General features: G+C 42.2%; 1 protein-coding gene across 4 annotated transcripts in view; it reads left to right on the top strand.

The window, feature by feature from the left end:
• The window catches only part of PLD1 (phospholipase D1), a 180,076-nt gene that overhangs the window by 14,667 nt on the left and 145,390 nt on the right, over window positions 1-20,019 (top strand). The window contains exons 1-2 of one of the 4 annotated variants that reach the window (XM_045850833.1): window positions 10,596-10,756; window positions 11,567-11,885. The exons of 1 other annotated variant lie outside the window; for it this stretch is intronic. In XM_045850833.1, coding sequence (XP_045706789.1) covers window positions 11,827-11,885 — 59 coding nt within the window. In that variant the 5' untranslated portion in view covers window positions 10,596-10,756; window positions 11,567-11,826. Of the gene's footprint in view, window positions 1-10,595; window positions 10,757-11,566; window positions 11,886-14,593; window positions 14,746-20,019 lie in introns of those variants that run through there. 2 more of the 4 variants (XM_045850835.1, XM_045850834.1) reach the window with 2 other exon arrangements.

Raw genomic sequence — 20,019 nt, 5'->3', positions numbered from 1 at the left:
TCTGTTGGTTTTCACTGAACCCTTGTATCCATAGCCCACCTATGGTTATAATTGGTGGGCTATGGATACCCACCAATGGTGAAAGAAGGTGGTTGATGTTTTCCTATTACAGTGTGGAGTAAGGTGAAAGTGGAACAGTGAAGGCACATTTCAGAGCTTCATTTGTTCATTAAGCATCTTATGGCTGCATTGGATAGCACTAGAAGAATATTTCCCCAACATTTTGTTTTATTCGCATTATAACCACTGTAGGCACCACAAATTTTATGAAGATTTTCTCTATTACTTTTGTAAGCCTAGACAATCAACAGATCAAAGTTATAATTCATAGGGTTTCTCAATTTCTCTGTCAAAGTATTCTCATTATGGCTGATTTCAAGTTACAGAAAATTGGGAAGACAGGTGCAGTAGCATAACATTATGCAGTATTTCCTCTTACAGGTAAAATAGATATAAGTAACCTCAAGAGCATAGATGTTACTAAAATGTACTAATGTAATAAAGAAGTGACTAATTTTGAGTATTTATGAGCTGTGAGTTTAATATAATTTATTTCATTGTAAGTTTATGTGAATTAATTTGAAATGTTTTCTATACTTAACAACTGATTCATAAAAATTCCCCCAAATCTACCAGTCAGTTCTTAGGAGCTGAGATGAGCCAGCCCAACACACTACCAGAGTTGTATTTCTTGAAGATCATTGGAAGCAATCTGTAGAAATGTTTGGAGGGGTGTGGTCAGGAGGCAGGGAAAAAGCACTTAAGCTGATAGGGGTGAATATTGGGAGACAGACTTGGGAATGTGTGCAGCCCTGCTGAGGGTTTCAGTGAAGTCAGGTTAATAGAGATGATACGCATTTCGCTGGCTTGTGTTCCAACGGGGATGTGTAGGACCTTTAATAAAAGTCTCACCCTGACCAGTGTGGTTCAGTTGGTTGAGAATTGTCCCCACAAAGCAAAAAGTTCACCAGTTCTATTCCTGGTCAGAGCACATGCCTAGGTTGTGGGTTCAGTCCTCAGCTGGGGTGTGTATGAGAAGGAACTGATAGATGTTTCTTTCACATTGATATTTCTCTTTCTCCTTCTGTCTCCCTTCCCCTCTCTCAAATACATACATACATACATACATACATACATACATACATACATAAATACATATTTTTAAAAGTCTCCTCCAGGTACTTTTGGAGCCCCTGAAAAAGTGTTCGCAGAGCCCCACCCCTTTTGCTATCTTCTGCCTTGGCTTCCTTGGTGATGACCATAGGTCAGAGGGATTTGAAGGTGAGGTCCCACTTGCCATAGCTGCAGGTGCCTCTCTGGAGAACAGGACTTGTGCCAAGGAAGACACTTGCCAGGCCTTGTTCTTCTAAGTTAGCGAGCCTGGGGGATGGAGCTTCAGAAGGAAGTTGGAACCAGCTGAATGCCTCACAGAAGTTTGTCTCCAGGAGCCCGAAGTTGCTGAGTCTGTTTTCCTGTCTCAGAGGCAAGGAGGAAGACAGCCATCAACATTTCTTCTAGTAGCTGCTGATGGCAGCAGTCTCAGCTGGTCCAGAGCGGGACAGGGCAATGACCTCTCCTCTGTCTCCTGGCTTGGCCCCTGGAAATCACAGTGGCCTCTCTGTCTGAAGGCCCCCTTCTTCTCTGCAGACCAGCTGGTGCACATGAGTGCTCTAAAGCCAGGAGTCTCTGGTCCATCTGCATTCCCAGAGTGCACGATTTCATTTGGGGGTCATCTAGCCCCCACTACTCTTAGTATAAAAATAAGATGGAGTAGAAAGAATGGTGAATGTGATCTCTGGGTGTCTGGTGGGGCCAGTAAGTAAGGCATGAAATATGAAGGGTGGCACACGTGTGGCTGGAAAGAGGATGGAATTGAGATGCGAGGCAGAGAAGTTGAATCACGTTCAGTTTTGAACTTGATAAGACAGGTGTTCAGTGGGATCTGGGCATTCAGGACAAAGAGGGGAAAGGAATGGTTGGATTGAGAGTCATAAACTTGGTGGAACCGTGAATGTCTATGAGAACCCCTCCCCATAAGAGCACAGAGTGACAGTCAACAGGTGGACTTGCTAGAACTTGGAACCCCAAGGGACACCAGTGCTGAAGGGACGGTGGCGGGTTGAGGGGCCCAAGAGCTGGACGGAGAGGATTGTCCAGGGGACTCGGAAAGGAAGGAAGCAGTGCAAACCAAGGAGCTGAGGCACAACAATAGTAGCTCATGCTGGAAACGGTTTGGCCCATAGTTTTCACACTTACTGTTTCCCAAGTTTAACTATTCAGAGTTATGATTATGTTAACTTCACCTTCCTTCCTCCCTCTATAAAAAGGAGTCAAAGTCACTGCAGTATCATAAATGACCCAGGGTAATAAAGACATCTCACACTTTTGCACTATGGTATTACTCTTATCCAGACTTTTATAGTTAGTTTGAGGAGAAAAAAAATTTACTGCAAGCTAAAGGTATGGAAAGCATCAACTTCCTGTTTGATAATTCTTGCTCTGTTTGCCATATTAATCACTTCATTTCCCCCTTGGCCTTGGGCCTGATATTATTTTCTCTCACGGTTGTCAGCTGCTGGGTGTGTCAGGCAGCTTTTCACCATGATATAGTGACACAGTGGAGCTCAAGGGCAAGGTTACCACGCAAGTGTGTGCCACTCTTGCTGGTTATGTTCACACACACCCAGAAAGCCCAGTGCTACTGAACTGAATTGCAGACTTTGAAATGACGGTGTGGTGTGCATTCAGCAAAAAAAACATACCCCAGATATGCTCAAGAATTGTTGGTTTGGGAGGAATTAGATGACTCCAGTGTGAAAAGACAGAGCCTATTTAAAAAGATAGTGGAACAAATTTCCTACAGCACAAATCTGTCGAATAAGTGGATTTGGATGTGACCACAGCCTTGCCATATGAAATTCTATTCCATGGGAATTAAAGTTAGTGGCTTTGTGAGGCATTTATCTCAGACTAAAGACTTTTCTCATAGTCTTTTGCCGAAGAATAGAAGCACACAGAAATAAAGATGGGCTTTTACGGCGACTGTCTGCTCTAATCCTCTTAAACACTTAGTGTGTCCCCACGCACCTAGCGATGAAATGAACTAATAGAGCCATTCCTTCTAATGTAGCAAGTTGGATGTGTTCATCTACCACTGAGGGACTAGGAAAACTGGAGAAAGCAGTTCTTTTTATCAGTCAGGTATTGTGTTTAGCTACCAGGGTCAGAGACCGTGCTCCCCCCACCCCAATAGCAGCTTTATTTCTCATGGCAGAGCGGTCTGGACAAGGGCAGCCGTGAGCAGGCATGACAGCTGCAGGAATCACCGGGCTCTCGCCAGCTCTCCAGTCTGCCATCTCCAGGACGTCTCCGTGTCCAGGAGGGCTGCTGCAGCTTTCCGGGCATCATATTCACATTACAGGCAGAGGATGAAGAGGGAAGAAGGGCGTGCCAGCTCCCTTGAAAGGATCTGTCTCAGAATTCTAACACTTCTACTTACGTCTCATGGGCCAGACCTGTGGTATTGTAGATAGTCATACCTAGCTGCAGGCATTTTAATTCGCTTCATATTTCTATAGTATAATTCTCAGTTTTTTAAAAGTTAATTAACCCACAGTCTTCTGTTTTCCTGGTTATTATTGCAAGAGACTGGAAGAGAGCTCATATACGAGTGAGATTCTTTAGTGTCTTTCTGGATGTTCCACGCTAAGAGGTCTTTCCCTGTGTCTTCTCAACTGTAATAACTGTAACAGGACTCAGCCAGGGTTTACCATAGAGGCAGAGCTAGTGGTTTACATTGATTAAAGGATTACTCTGTTAAGGAATTGGCTTAACTCAATTGTGGGACTGGCTAAGGATGCTTGAAATTCATAAGGCAAGCAGTCAAGAAATTAATATCATGGGCAGGCTGGAACCCCAAGGGCAGGACTAAAGCTTGGAGTTTCTGAACTCAGAGAGGGCCTAAGCCCTGTTTTAAAGGCTTTTAAGTAATTACATAAGTCCCACTCAATACAATTTCTCTTTTGACTAATAAAAGTGAACTGATTAGATATCTTAACTACCTGCAAATTCCCTTCACAACAGCAGTAGGTTAGTATTGGATTGAATAACTGTGAATAGGAGTGTGTAGGCTACAGCAAGTCTGCTGCCTCCCTTTGCTCCAGCTCTCTGGAAGGAGTATTTCTGGCAATCAACCCTAACAGGAAATAGGTAAGAGGGAATTCTGGGGGTTGTAGTTCAGCCCAACCATGCTGATATTTCGGGAAGCCATCATATACTGTTATTTAGTTGTCACCTAGGGAAGGAAAGTGAAAACAAGTCAGTGTTTCTTCATTTCTGATATTCTGGCAGATGGTGCCCTCATGCTACTGATTGGTAGCTAAAATGAGGACCTGGTATTAATTGTGTTTTTTAACTAATTTTTTTCTGCTTTGTTTTCCCTCTCTGATTATCATAGATAGCTAAGACTTTATTTTTGCCACTTTCATTAAGTAACTAAAGAGCTTTGAGCTCATCAGCCATTGTGAAGTCATCAAAGTGAACAGAATTTAAAATTTGCTTTCATAACTGATGGTAAGCTGTCCATTTTATAATTTTTAATAGCACAACTTTTTCTCATTTGTACCTTTTTTAAAAAGATTCTATTTATCTATTTTTAGAAAGAAGGGAAAGGAGGGAAAAAGAGAAGGAGAAACATCAATGAGTTGTTGCCTCTCACATGGCCCCAACTGGGGACTTGACCCATACCCGGGGACCTGGCCCACAACCCAGGCATAAGACCTAACTGGGAATCGGACACACAATCCTTTGGTTTGCAGGCTGGTACTCAATCCACTGAGCCACACCAGCCAGGGCTCATTTGTACCTTTTTGTCTAGATTATACAGAGATATTAACATTCATTCTTTATCCAAATCAATTATGGCTTTTGTAATTAAAGCAAAAGTCAGTAGCATTGCAAGTCTGTTTTTGTTGATGAGACTCAGATGCTCATTGATCTTTTATTGAGAGTCCTTGATTCTTTTATAAAAATTAGTGGCTTTATTGAGCTATGACTCATATTTCATAAATTGTACACCCTTTTAGAGTATACAATTCAGTGATTTTTAGTATACTTACAATGTGCATCAATCACCACTAATTCCAAAATGTTTATATTCTTTATATTAAATATAGGTGGGAATGTTTTAAGGCAGATGAAGAATTAGAAAAAAACTCAGTTATGTTTTCTGATTTAAATTTACTTGAAAAGAGAAATTGGTGACTTTTGTAAGGGCAGAGTTGCCAATGTCTGGTTTGAATTCTGTGAAGAGGATACACAGATTATGGGATTTTTCTAACAAATTTAAGTATATTATTCCCTCAGATGAAATTTGAAATCAGGACTTTTATTCATTCGTTTAAGTGTTTATTGACTCTTCACTCTGTGCCAAGCTCAGTGCTAGACCCTGGCAGTCCCAAGTGCAATGAGACTCAGTGACCCTGTGGTCGGGTGGGTAGGGAGAATGGTGAAGTCACTCTGCTGGCCCTCACGATGCCGTCTTGACTGTAAGCTCAGGAGGCATGAAGTCCCTGGAGGTAGCGTGCACTGTGTGCAGGAATCTAATAGCCATGAATTTGAGGGAGGGACGTGACTACATCTGTGCAGAAAATTTTGAGATCACATCTGAACATTCCATGAGAGACCCAGGTCTAACTCTTAGGGGCTGGTTTCATGGCAGATCTCTTCTAGGATGTGGACGCAGATTCTGAGGCGTGCAGTGAATGTTGCTGCAGTTAGTGAGATACGAACCGAAGGGGTCCCACTGCGGTGGGGTTTGCGTCCTCACTTGCTTGAGATCTCTGCTTAACTATCACCGATCACAGAGGCCTTTCCTGACCATCTCTTTAGAATAGAACCCTGTCCTGCTCCATCACTTTGCTTTGCTTTTCAATTGCTGCTGAGATAGCTCTCTCATGTTATATAGTTGCTGCTGCAGCACCCCCACCCATCATCCCCAAAAGAGTTGACATGTTGTCTTGTTTGCTGTGCTGTCCCCCGTACAGTGTCTAGCACCATGTTGGGCACCATAGTCCATGCTAATAGAGACTTGTTGTGTGCATGAATGGGAGTTCTAAAAAAGGGGCACATTATAGAACTCTGTTCCTATGTTTCCTTATATCAGCAGGAATTCATTTTCGTAATACATACTCTAGATCTTTTGGTGTATATTTATTTGTGGATGGCATTTGGGAGGGCGGGCTGGGTTCTCATGGCAAAACTTCCTTCTTTAGGTAAGAAATGTGGCCATCTTTGACCCTAGTGGCTCCCTGTCTCTGGACATAGCTGGCTACTAAGTACCTCCTCAGTGCCTTCTCTCCATTTCTACTGTGGCCACTGCTCAGTAGGTGGGATCCTGGAATATTGCTGATTCTCTGCCTCCAGCTTTACAGAGTGATCTTTGTAAAACACAGAATAAGTTATGTTATTCTACAGCTAAAATCCTTCTGTGCTTTCCATCACTAAAGATTGGATCTAAAACTCCTTAGCATGGCATTCCAGATCTGTCTCAGGTTGTGCAGGCTGCTCTAACAAACTATTGCCAACTGGGCAGCTTATAAACAACAGAAATGTATTGCTCACACTTCTGGAGGCTGGGAAGTCCAAGATTAAGACACCAGCATAGCCTCCTTCTGGTGAGGATCCTCTTCCTGGTTCATAGCCAGGTCCTCCCCCGTTGTTAAAGGGGGCCAGGAGCTCTCTGGAGGCTCTTTTATAAATCAGTAATCTCATTTATGAGGGCTCCACCCTCATGGCTTAAACTCCTCCCAAAGACCCCATCTTCTAGTACAAAATTTCTGGGGGTGAGGATTTCAACATATGAATTTTGGGAGAACACTGAGTCAGATGATTGCAAGACCTTTCTCAGTGTGGCTGTCACATGGTTTTTCAACTTTTTCCAGCTTCCCCAGTATACATACACACACCCTCTCTCCCTCTCCTTCCCTCCTTCTTTCTGGCCCTGCCTTTGTCGCTCTCTCTGCAGGGGTTCTCAGGGCCACAGCATGTCAGGTGCTCTCCTGCTCTTTGGGTCTTTGAAGAGGATGCCAATCCTCCCTTGTGCACCTACAGGGAAACATCCTACACCTCTCTGATGTCTTCCCTTACAACCCACTTTCTGGGCATCCTGAATCACTCCCGCCCCTCTCCATGTTTGCATGGCACTTCCATGCACAGCTTCATTTGTACACAGTATACTTTTGTTCCTGGGCCATGGAGGCTGCTTTCTCTGTGAGTTTGCCAGCTTTCTGAAGACAGTCTGTCTTATTTGTTCTTGAATTTACAGTGCCTAACAGTGCATAGCAGATAGTAGGAACTCAGTAGATATTGGAATGAAGTAATAAAATTTCAATAAGCTGTCTTATTAACAGATGCAAACCAACTCCCTGGCAGCAGGGAATTTAAGTGCAAACGGATCATTGGACTTGGCAACAGGAGTGTTGCCAAGATAGATCTGCACTGTAATAAGTGCTCTTCTTTGTCTTCTCAAACTGTCTTCAGCAGTGATGTGCTTTTATGGAGTGAAAAACCAAAGATCAGGAACTGTGTCAAAGCTCTGTGGTCCAGGACTAAACTGAGTCTTGCCGTCATCCTGACAGTACTTCTCTGGGTCAGTGTGCAGGAGACATAAAATGCTTTTTAGTGCAATTAAAAAAATGTATTTAAAGTGTATTTTGCTTTCTTTGTTGCTGTATTGTTTTTGTCTGTTGGTTTTGGCTTTTATTTGGGAAGCTAATGAGAGACAGGTTGTTAGAAAGCCAGCGGCAAGCTGTTTGGTTTGCTAACGTACTAACTGGACTCAGGTATAAGCCATCTGGGAATTCTGTGCATCAGGAAAAGCCCATCCCCACCACCTCCTGGGTGGTGTTACCTTGTGAACGTGGTCTGCTTTTCTCGGCAGTTGGTAAACTGATAATCCCTTTTTCCTCTCCCACCCAATTTATCAGTTCACAGGTCCACATAGTCCCTTTCAGGCCTTACAAAGAGAGGTTGCAAGTGCACTCACAAACACAAAGGTTCATTTTGTTCTTGAGGATGACAAATACTTAAAAAATTTTCCTTTTCATAAAACAACTAATTTCCATGTTATTTGAATTTCATTATATTGTCAGGGCAACATATTCCCTTTTCTCCAGTGAGGACGCAGGCTCGATGTGCTCACTGCTTCACAGGAGGCTGTGGCGATAACTTGCATCGGCCAGTCCCGTTTGCACCTGCCCCTCACACACGGCCCACACTGTGAGCAGGAACACCACGCTGTGAATGTTTAGAAGGGAAAATACCTCCCTAGTTTTATTTCCTGGACATGTTGATATCTAAGTGAATTATAACATATGCTGATATACTTTAGATTCCTTTTCTGATGCACAAATTCATATCATTTTCTCTTAGGTTAACATTATGGTGTCTCCACCCTCCCCTCCTCTCCCCTCCCCTCCCTCAACTGAGCTGTAGAAGAAATGGGCTTAGGAAATGAGTCACAAAGACAAAAGAAGGGCCCTTGGAGCTTAGGACAGAGAAAGGTGAAGGCCTCACGCCTGGGGGAAAGCGGAGGGAGAAAGGCTTGGGTGTGCTCCCAGAAGGGAGAGCGCCCGTGAGGTTTTCCTCGTACAGCCAGCTGCCGCAGTGTGAGAGAAATGCCAGCCACCGGTGGGCATTCAGGTATTTATTTAACCAAAAAACTGAAGGAATTGCCAAACGAAAGTAATTTGATCTCAAGAAAGGGGAAAATTAGTGCAAATGGGCCGCTTCAATATAACTGATCCAGAAAGGGGGTCTGTGTTGAACACAGCTGACCATATCCTAAGGAAGGAAATTCACCAGACAGCCTAATTTACTGTGTAAAGTCAGGAAAACCCCAGACTGGTTCCTGTTTGTTAGTGGGCACTTCTGCATAGGCACATGACCCTGGGGCTCTCAGAGGGATGAAAGCAATGAAAAACCAGAATGAGAAGTCATTGGCAAGAGAATTCAACTGTAAGCTTCCCCAGGGCCAAGAGTACATTTCTTTATCCTCTGCTGTGTGCTGCATGTCTAGCACTTTGCTGCAGGGGTGCACTCAGTAAATATTTAACGAATGGTTGGGTGGATGAATTGAGTGAATGCACAAGGAACTAATAAACAATGGGTGGACAAGGCTGGAAGGTTTAAGCAATGATGACCTATTAATGAAGGGAGTTAGCACGGGACAACTACCAGGCATTGAATGTACTGTAGGATGGATTTGCTTGGCTAGACCATTTGCTTGAGAGAAGAGAATTGGTAGGGAAATCCCCATATTACCTATTCTGGTTGAAATTTTGGGGAAGAAGAACTAGGGGTTGAAAAATGGATTAAGCCAGTTTGGCTGGAGGGAGGGGTCCTGTGCAGAAGCACTTTGAGAGCAGCACGGAGAAAAGAGGGTAGGAACTAAAGCAAGTGGCGTCAGGCTACAAGAACTGCCTGGGGGACCGGAAGCCCTTCCATTCTGAGATTGGGCAAGCAAGGAAGGAAGTGCTTCTGGGTGGTTAGAAGGTAAGATACCCCGGGCTTGTGGCTGCAGGTTCAGGCCCTTCTCCCCACAGTGCAGGAGGCTGCGGTGTTACCTTCTGGTGCACTCTGAGTGGATGGGTGTGCTGAGTCTGTGTGTTCATGTTTCTTTGTGTCCACAGAGAGGCAGCAGCTGGCGGCCCCGCCCTCTCTGTTCCAGAGGACTGGAAACCAATTTTGAACTTTCTTTTTTACCCACAAGAATTTTCACTCTAGTTTTCAGGTGGCTGTGACTAGAGGCGCCTGACAATGTCACAATGTCAACATATCCTTATTTAAAAAAGAAAGAATAGAGAAACTTGGACCTTCAAGGTCAATCAATAAACATAGCAAGTTACATTTTAACATGTGTATTAAGAAATACTCAACTTGTTTTTCAGAAGAGCATATTATGTCAGTCATGTAAAGCCATGCTCTCAGTATTGTGTGAAAGGAAAGCCTGCATTATGCGAGATGATGAAGTAATCTGGGAACCAATAAGGTTATTTAAAAAATTATCTAGCCACCCATGATATAATTTTGTATAAATTTGCAGGAACCTGAAAGGGTGCCTGCTTGCGCACCTTCAGATTTTATTGCCAAGTTATAAAATGTTGTTGCCTCTTTGGAGGGTCAGAATAGATTTCAGAGCAATTTGTAGTAATTAAGAAAATTACCCTGTAAAAGTAAGAGAACAAAATAAAATAAAGTACAGATATGAGCCATGACAGATGTTACAGAGTAGGGGAGCGGACGGGCAGACAATGAGTGACATTGTCGTTCGCGCGGCCCTGGCAACACGCGTCACAGATTAAATAATGGATGCCAGTTGGTGGGCACAGTGAGGAGGGAACAGAGCGTGCCTTGTTCCAGCTTGTCTAATTTCAGACTAATTGCTTAAGTACAGGCTTCTGTTCTCGTTATATAGCCAAAGGAAACTCAAACAGTGGAAATACTGTAAATCTTGTAATTCACCCCGGGTCACCGATCAGAACTGAATACATGAGCTTCGAGCAAAGAATCCCGATAACTTGTTGCCTTGCCTGCAGATGGAAGCCTGACGACGAGCACGCTTCTGGACCTTTCTCTCCCGACCAGGTTCTAGCTCACGTGCTCTGTTGGGGTCTGCCCTTCTTCGGACTCCTCTGTGCTCGTGACTGCGGCTCCTTGGGGTGGAGTGGAAGATGCCACGAGCTACCCGCTGGGACTGGTACAGTGCTCTGGCCCCAGGGCCGGGTGTCTCCTTGGGCTGTGGATTTCTGAGGTCTCAGGGAGATTAGCATTTGCCTTTTCTTGCTCTGGGACTTTGCGATCAGCTACTGAGGTGATCCATGTGAAAGCACTTTATTGGCACAAATGAAGGGATTACTACTTTTATTATTTTAGGGTGTGGAGTTGGTGGAGGGAAGAACACAAGTCAGAAGTTCTGGGTTTGAATCGTGGGTCCTCTTGTTGTAGGTCTCTTCTTTTCTGAATGCATTTTTTAAAAACACATTCCTATGGGTTTTTCTTTACCCCTTTAAATCAGATGTTCTTCACATTTTTGTGTGTGTGCCACAGAACCCCTTTGGCATTCTAGTGAAGCTAATGAATCCATTTTCAGACTAATGTTTAATGCATAAATGTAAGTACATAAAATCAGAATGAATAGGATTATGAAGGAAACCAGTATATTTTTATATATACTAATAGATCATTATCAATACATATACCAAAAAATGTAATATTGTAATATACAGTCTTTATTAATGCATTACATACCAAGAGCTAGTGGTAGGTCTAATAATTACTATAATTTTAAAGTGGACATGAGTGGAAATGATACTTTGAGATATTTGCAACAACTGGCAATGTGATAGGATTTCTTTGATTTCTAGTTGTGACAAGACACAGGGATGGCTAGTTTTGAAAGTTAGTAAAAATTAAAATGAAATTTCCCCCAACCCATGGCCTGAGTTCAGTCTGAGATGCCAGAAACCCATTCCTGGACAACATCGCCCTTTCCCTGTGCACTCTCCAGGGGCCAAGTCACCGCGTCCTGCTGCTGCCCTCCAGCTGCAGCCACCTTCCTGGGCATGGAGTCCTAGCTGTAGCCCTCCTGTCCGGGCAGCGGACTGGATGGAGCATCAGCCCTGCATCTCCTGCATATCCTGCCGCTCCTGGATGCCGGATGGCCCCCAGGACCTCACACACAGCCGCTGAAGCCAGCCCTTCACCTTGGCCATCCCCCCTCCCTCTTCCTGCCAGCCTAGTCTTCCTTCTGTGTCCCCAGCTCTGCGGATGATGTTAACAACCTCCTCGTGGCTCAGGTCCCAGTCTGAACTTGAACAAGGGAGCTGGTGAGCACCCGTGATTATTGCCCCAGCCTCTTTGATAAAGGTTGTGAAAATGTAACCTTGTATGTTTAGAAGTACTGGTCTGCCTTTCCCCTTACCTGCAACATCTTCTAAATTTCTACTTCCCTGCAAGGCCTAGTTTCTCCTTACTTATCTTTCCAGCATGCACATCTGGTCACTTTCTGGTTTAAAATCTCTCTATACCTCTTTGCCTCTGTGATGTGACATCAGAGGACTCCTGCCTTCCTCACAGTGGGTTTTTTTTTTCTGCCCCTGCAAGTCCCCCAGCCTCCCTGAGCTCCCTGTGATCCCTCCAATGCCCGGCTCCCCATTTTCTCCTTTGCTTTGGCAAGGCCAGTGAATGCCCTCTACCTGGGGGTCCCTTGCCTGCCATATTGCCTTCAGGTCTCAGTTCTGTGTCTGCTTTGCTGGCAAGCCTCTCATATCTAGCCTGCGCCATCACGAGGACTGTCTACAGAGCAGTTCTTGTCCAGCCATCTCTTCCTCCTGTGCTTTGACCAGACTGTGGCCGACTTTTACAAGTGCTGGGTATTCCGGGGGCAGAATTACTAAAGTATGTGCTTAGGAGCACTGCCTTCAGAGCCCAACTGCTTGGAGTCTAGTCCCAGCTCCACCACTAGCTATTTGACCTTGGCATGATACCCTAATTTAGGTGCCTTGCTTTTCTCATCTGTAAAACTGGTATAATAATAGAGTGGTGAGTTTTAAATAAGTTAATACTTGTAAAACACTTTAGAACCAGGGATAACTTATAGTAAGAACTTGAACATTAGCTATAATTATTAGTTTCAGTTTTAGTAATATGACTTGGGCTCTTTTAAAAAACTCTTTAATTTTTACTGGAGTTTTAGTAAAGACCATAATGTAATTTGAAACCCAATGTTTAATTGTTCTTATTTCCATTGAGATAGATATTGGAGGTCTGATTTTAGCAGACATAATTAATATGAGACAAACGAAACACTTTTTGACAAAAGGTAGGAAAAATCCTGGGAATACAACCTTTTAATGTAGAAAGATAGAGACACCATCCCACCAGTAGTGACTGAGATGAATTGGAGATACTTCCACATTTCTTTCATTTCAGAGATTATGTGGGCTTCACAGAATTTTTTTTGTTTTTGCAGATCTTTGGGTAAAGGAGAAGTCAATATTATTCATCAGAGGATTTTTCTTCCAATGCAAATTATACATGTTTGCAAAGCAGATCCACATAAAGAGATGGTTTTGAATATACATACTTTTTTGCATGAGTATTTTCATATCCCCTAGAAATAATATACTCTTGTGGGGAAAAATTTTTCATGATACTTACTACACATTGTATGTGAAATTAGTGTACTCTCATAATCTAGCGTTTTTGTTTTTCTTCCGACCTCCAAGTTTAACTGTTCTAGCCTTTTCTTAGTTTTGCCACCAGGTGGGGCAGTGGCTCCTTTTTAGGGTAGTTTTCTTGCGGAGGTGACTCGCCTGCTTCTCTCATTCTCACGTGACCCCTTGAGCCGCTGTTGGAGCTTGTCCTGGGTGAGGGTGGAGGAGGCAGGCGGCTCTCAGATGTGAGGGAGTCTTTGGGATTTTCCTGCCTGATCTTGTTGGGCTCATAGGCTGATGACTTACGTTTCATAGGTTTTGAGTAACTCGAATTGTTCCAGAAACACACAAAAATCTATTTGGCAACAAGTGAATCAAGTTTTTCTTGGAATATTTGATCCAATCTTATGGCTTAAAAGAAGCAATAAGGTTAGGTAACTGGACCATTATGTTATATAGCTCTTATTTAAATAAGATAGAAATCAAGCTATTAGAATTAAAACTCTTCTAGGAATTGAAAACTAGGGGAAAATTGTGTATATTGGAGACACATTATATTAAAAAGCATATTATAGATTCTTATTCTGTCTTAGGCAATATACTAGAACATTATTGACATTTAAGAAATAAATGCCTTAAGGAAATCATCAATTACATTTTCCTAGAATGAAAAATAAATTTAAATTCTATACTTTGAAACCATATTGAATCACATTAAGTTCTATTTCAAATGATAAAAAACTCAAAAACTATCAAAAGTCTTTTTATCACATATGTATGAGATTGAATTATGAGTGATTTTCATGTTTACAGGCACTAAGTGAGCATTAGAAATTAGAAGGTTCTTTGAAAAATTTTTTTCTTGAACTTAAATTAGCTTTTAGACTTTAGTGATTAATGAGGTTTTAGACCTTTGTAATGTGACCCCCTCCAAAATCTAAAAACTAGGACAATGTGCAACTTTGAGACTCAGAAACAGCAATTTCACATGTGCCTCTCATGACACTGCGGGGCCATGTGTTTTACTACCACCGCCACTCAACTTGGGTAACAGTGTGAGACTCAGCTCCCTGTCCTAGTGGAGGGCAGACTGTATTCCTCTTGCTTAAAATAAATGAGTCACTTTTGTGAGTATCTGAAGGGGAACAAAGTATGCATTCTCTTCAAGTTTGTGTGTTACAGTTTTCTTAGACAGCAAGTACAAAAACAAAGCCTGAAGCCTACGCTCATTCTGTCTGTGGATTTTATATTTCTCACAGCAGCCCAGTGTCTAGTTAACATGAGGGGTGTGGTTTCCAGTTCATTACTAAAGCTTATAGGCTAAAGTGCTTTGTGGGCTTGGCTTTGACTTGAGTTGCCTCTAGGGAGGCGGCCAAAAACAGGGAACAGACTGCTTTCCCTGTGTATGTGGATTCTCAGGGCCTTCAGTTGTTTTCCCCCTCTGGGCTATCAGCTGCTTTGGAGATTAGCTTCGTAGTAAGGATTCTTTCCTTGAAGCAGCATGAAGCGACTCTTTTCACAGGGGCCGCAGGTTAGTACGAAACCTTTTGAACTTTGTGCTGCATGTCAGATTTCTTTTCTGTGCTCGCTGGGCAATGAAATGACAGCACAGCATTTGTGATGTGGCTGTGTCCTTCTACAAAATAATGGAGGCTGGGAGCTATGATGGTCCTTATAATATAGGCATTGTCTGATACTCGTAAATGCAGTGGAATGCGAGATGAAATGTCCTGTGTGTGTTGGATTTGCAGTCTAGAGATTTGCTCTTGTTTGTAAGCGTTTTCAGTTCCTTTTTCAGAATTACTCTTTTTGGTGTCCTCTCATTAAATCTTTTGGGCATCACTGTGATTGTATACACAGTTGTTTCCAGTTTATTTCTGAACATTCGGCAGCAGGGCGCTGCGCCCCAGCTAGCGGCGGCGTCCCGCCCACACTCACAGCGCACAGGGTTCTCCCTGGGGCCTGCTCCTGAGAGTTACAATGAACCACAATATCGTTTTAATTTTCTCTTTGAAACATGTGGCATTTTCCTAGAATGCCTCATAAAATACCTGCCTAGCAACTGATGTGGGCAGTGTGTACAGGTGGAGTAAACTGAACTGAATTCCTTCCTTACCGTCCCTGTTTTTGAGTGAGTCCTCAGAATCCGGGGTTGCTCTAGGAGTAGGTGGGACTGTAAAGATGATTGCTAATAGTAATAAAATGAAATTAAGTCAGGAAAGCTAAGTATCGAGAGAATCTTTTCCTTAATGTCCTTAACTTAAAGATCTAGAGAGCAATTTGTCCTCTGTGAGTCTGTCACTGAAGCCATCCAGCATAAAATTGTTCTGTAACACGAGTTCAGTTCGATGATGTTTTGAGTTTACAAAACTTTAAGAAATATGCTTTTGGTTTATGTTATTTTTAAGAGTGCTTTTGTTCAAGGTACTGTACTAATGTTTTAAAATGTGCTACGGTGCTTCTGTTATTGCCATTTTAGTCTCCTGTGGGGTTTTTTTTGTTTTTCCTGCTGGGAAATACAGTGTTTTGGAGAGGGTCTGTTCTCTCATCCTCAACTCAGTGTGGTACAATCAAGGGAGAATGGAGACAGAAATAGGTGCTTAAAAAAAAAATCACTGAGGTGATTTACAAAGGTTTAAGGACCCAGTTCCCATTTCTGCTGAGGCTGACGTTGTCGAGTTATGACTATATGCCATTCGGGCACTCTGAAAAACTGGCTGCACCCCTAGCCCCTAAGACCTAACTGTGCAGCCACATCACCGACCTACTCCGCAGGTCCTCTCCTTAACAGCAAATCCACCAGCTATGACTTGCTTAATATATGCTATTGCTGCGTGCATGTGCTATTAACTAGGAGGTGTTATTAATTTAAATCTTAAAGGAAGACTTTTGTCAATCTGATTGTAGCTGCCCAATGATTTTAAAAGAACAATGTTAAGACATTTTACTCATTGATTATTTGTTTGTGCTTATTTTGCATGGATGCCTGGAAAAGCTGATGTACGTGTGCTAGGTCTGTTTTTGTGTTCACAAGTGCTTTGTGTCCTTTTCTTCTAGAGATAACAAAACAAAATACCAGTGATCAGAAACAGAAATAAACAATGAAACAAAGGATAAACTAAGAGGGGAAACTCCCTAAAATCCAAACTTTAGGGTTTTCCCAAAGAATATCCATTAAAATTTTTTTTTTCAAACATGGGGAGAAAAAAAAGACTGTAGAGTGCTCAAAATCTGTAATTATGGGATAATATATTTAAGCAAATCTTATTCCTGATTCTAGGTCTGTAACACACACTGCAATTCTTGCTCTCGTCTTGCCAGACTACTTTCGTTTTGTTGCATTTCAGCCTTTGGGCAAAAATCAAATAGGTATAGGCATTTTTTTCATTTCCACTCAAGTTACACTTTAATTAATATATATATATGTTCACCTGAGGATGTGTTTTTATTGATTTTAGAGAGAGAAAAAGAGAGAGAGAAAACATCAATGTGAGAGGGAAACATCTTTTGGCAGCCTCCTGTACATGCCTCGACCGGAACCAAACCTGCAGCCTGGGCCTGGGCCTTGAGCAGGGTTGAACCTGCCAACTTTTGGTGTGCAGGACAGCGACTTAACCAGCTGAGCCACCCGGCCAGGGCTGAGTTCATTAGCTTTTATCCAGAGTACTTTCTTGTTGTTATTCCAAGTACTCCAGATGTCTCATTAATGTTCAAAGGCTTGTGAACGTAGCTGATGATCCAGAAGCATGTGAACCTTATTTCCTTTTAAAGTGAATCTGAGTTTTGATGTTGGACACACATCCTTAGGTGAATTATTTCAACATGAGTTGGCCCACCCTCCAAACATTGGGAAACCCAAACGTCAGTAGTAGATCGTAAGCACTCTGAAAAAGAAATGAGTAAGTAGAGGTCGCTCTGATATTAGAGGTCGTTTTCTGACTGCCGAACCTTGATAAATTTTCACCTGCGGGCCTGTTCCACTCACACACCCCACATCATTCTCATTCCCGCCCATGGTCTTAACCTTCACCGTGTGCCTTTTGGAAGGTGTCGACTCTCAGCCTGCAGTTCTGCCTTGTGGGGATTCCTGCGATGGCTGCAATGACCAGGGCCCCTGTGACATTTTTCTTGCTTAACCCCCGGGGTTTGCTCTTAGCCCTGCTCACTGAAGATGCCTGTGTGCATGGATCTTGTGCTTACGAATCAGGGAGCAGGGACAGAAAGTGGGGGAGGCTGTGAGTCCATCCCCCCAGAAACTCACTGTTTCACTCACGACGGTACATACAGACTTCCTAATGGCGTCGCAAAGGCTGAGGACAGATTTTACTCCAGGTCTGACCTGGCCACAGACCTCCCAGTTTACTCTCTCTTTCTGAAGAAACTAATTTAAGTCTCCCCTCTGGCATTTCTGGGGGTGATGTAACGGCAGGAGTATCAGAGGCAGTGGTTAAGAATAATAACAACTAGCTCTCAAAAACATTCCCTTAAGGGTAGGCCTGTTCTAAGCCTCTTATTTAATCCTCACAACCACCCAGAGGGGTCAATGTCTTTATTATCCCCATTTTCCCATTGTGGAAACTGTCTCAGGGAGGTTATGTAATCTGTCTCAAGTCCTAGCAGCTAATAAGCAGCAGTAACAGTATTGTGGTGCTGAGGGGTGCTGTGGTGGAGAAAAAATAATTGACACGAGAAGTCGATGTTCTTGGGGAATATAATCTGATATTCATTAATAATGAGAAGCAGCCATGTAAATACTGACATCTGAGTTGCTCTTCATACTTGAAGATGCTTCTGTTGGTCCACCATCCACCAGTAAGGCATGCATGGCCTTTCTGTTCCTGTTCTACTGGGTGTGGGGGGGCCGGGGCTCAGCGTGTGTTCTGCTTTCTCAACTCTTCTGCTAGTGACCAATGGTGAGAATGTGGTGACCAAAGGCAGGATATGGAGGTGGCCTGTGGTCAGTAAATGAGACCAGTAGTGACCAGTCCGCATTGGAGAATAAGCCCACAGCATTGGGAACTGTCTTTCAACCACCTAAGCTAGGCTTGGAACTCTTGAGATTTTTTAAGGCTAAAATAATAAAACACTGAAGCTAGGAACTCAGTTCTTATTGTTTAGCTTGAATTAGGCCTGTGTGAGTGCCTCTTCATTTCTACCAGGTGTGATTTCCTGCTGATAATCAAAGCTCTGGTTATTTTGTCAGTCCTGAAGGCTTTCTGAGGCTTAGTGTAGAGCCACGAATATGAGGTATGTGTTTCCTTTAAAAATATAAATGTGCATTTGAAAATGTGGGGCAAATAACCTGCATTTGGTTTAAACTTAAACATGTGATAAATAAGTTTTGAATCGTTAGTAACATTAAAATACTAAGGAGCCAAGTTTTTAAAAAAAGGAAAAAAGCAATCAAAGAAAAATTCGGATCTTTGGATAGGAAACCACTTTCTCTTCCTAAAACCAAGAGAAGAAATCACAAAAGGAATAGGGTAGTAGATGGGAATTTTTTAGGTAGGAGTGTGAAAGCTTTCAGTGCAAAAATGCTCATTGAAGCATCATTTATTATCATGAAAAGTTGGAAATTTAACATACAGTACAAGAGGAAAATTGCATGATGGGCCATTGTGCAACTACTGTAATTTTACTTATGATAAATTATAGTAGAAGGAAGTGGTGATGCTAGATCTTTAAGTTAAAACAATGGATATCAAACTGTTTGCACATCACCGACCTGGCCATGTTTAAAACATACCTTTCTCTATGTGCAGTGCCTAGGGAGACAGCAGAAAGGGTAGTCAACTTAAATTCATAGGGTTTAGGGATTATTTTGAAGGTGGGAATTTCTGGTAGTTTATTTTTTCTTATGTTTTTCTGCTTATTAATATTTTAAACATCATTTTTTTATATTAAAAAAGATAAAAAACTACTCATGGAGAGAAAAAAAGAAAGTAAGACATACCAGGATTTAGTATGAGGTTAACATCACCCATACGAGTACTCCATTTAAGTTGGTGGCTCTAAGAATGATTTTAATTTCCTCAAATATTATAGTTTATAAATTTAAGGTTTCTTTTGAGAAAAGTTAATTTTTAATAATAAAAATTAAAATATATTAAGACTGACAGGCCAGAGTTGAGGCAAGATCAATTTTTGTAAAGGAGAGGATACATTTACTTTGGAGAGCAATTATTTTGCTGTGCTTATACATTATTGTAGGAAACTCTCTTTTGATCTTTATACATCAGGTTGAAAATTTTCTATGTTATAGCTATTAAAATTATAAAGTAGATAGTTTATTTAAAAAGGGGTGTGGGATGAAGCTCATTTAAATGCTTGAAGCATAGGTCCAGGAAAGACACTTTCATGGATTTCCATTGGGTCGTAATAATGCTTCCTTGGTCTAAGAGCAGTTGGTAATGTTTAGAAAGGGACAAGTCACATTGAAACAGTCCTTAAAAGAGATTGTCCAACTGGAATAATGAAGGTGGAAGAGAACCTGAGAGAGTTGACTTCATTCTTTCCCTTCCTCACTTTATAGATGACGCCCGGAATGACTGTGTCCCAAAGGCCACAAGGTTGTAGTGGATTTGATGGAAGCCTTTGGATCTTTTGAGCTCTTCTGACCACCCCCCCATTGCTGCTATTTTTAATATTCCATTCTGTTAATTTACAAACAGTTTAGTAATGATGAATGAAATTATATTTCTATTTTCCTGGGTTGGTAAAAATCAAAACCTAAGACCATTTAGCACTTACTTAAGGACATTTGAGAAAGACCCTAAAGGCCTATTACTACTTGCAAGGAAAGGTT

This window comes from Phyllostomus hastatus, unplaced genomic scaffold, assembly GCF_019186645.2.
Source record: "Phyllostomus hastatus isolate PE091 unplaced genomic scaffold, TTU_PhHast_1.1 phas_contig_86, whole genome shotgun sequence".
Classification (NCBI taxonomy): Eukaryota; Metazoa; Chordata; class Mammalia; order Chiroptera; family Phyllostomidae; genus Phyllostomus; species Phyllostomus hastatus.
The sequence above is the reverse complement of the archived record's forward strand: the minus strand, read 5'-3'. Positions and strand labels throughout refer to the sequence as shown.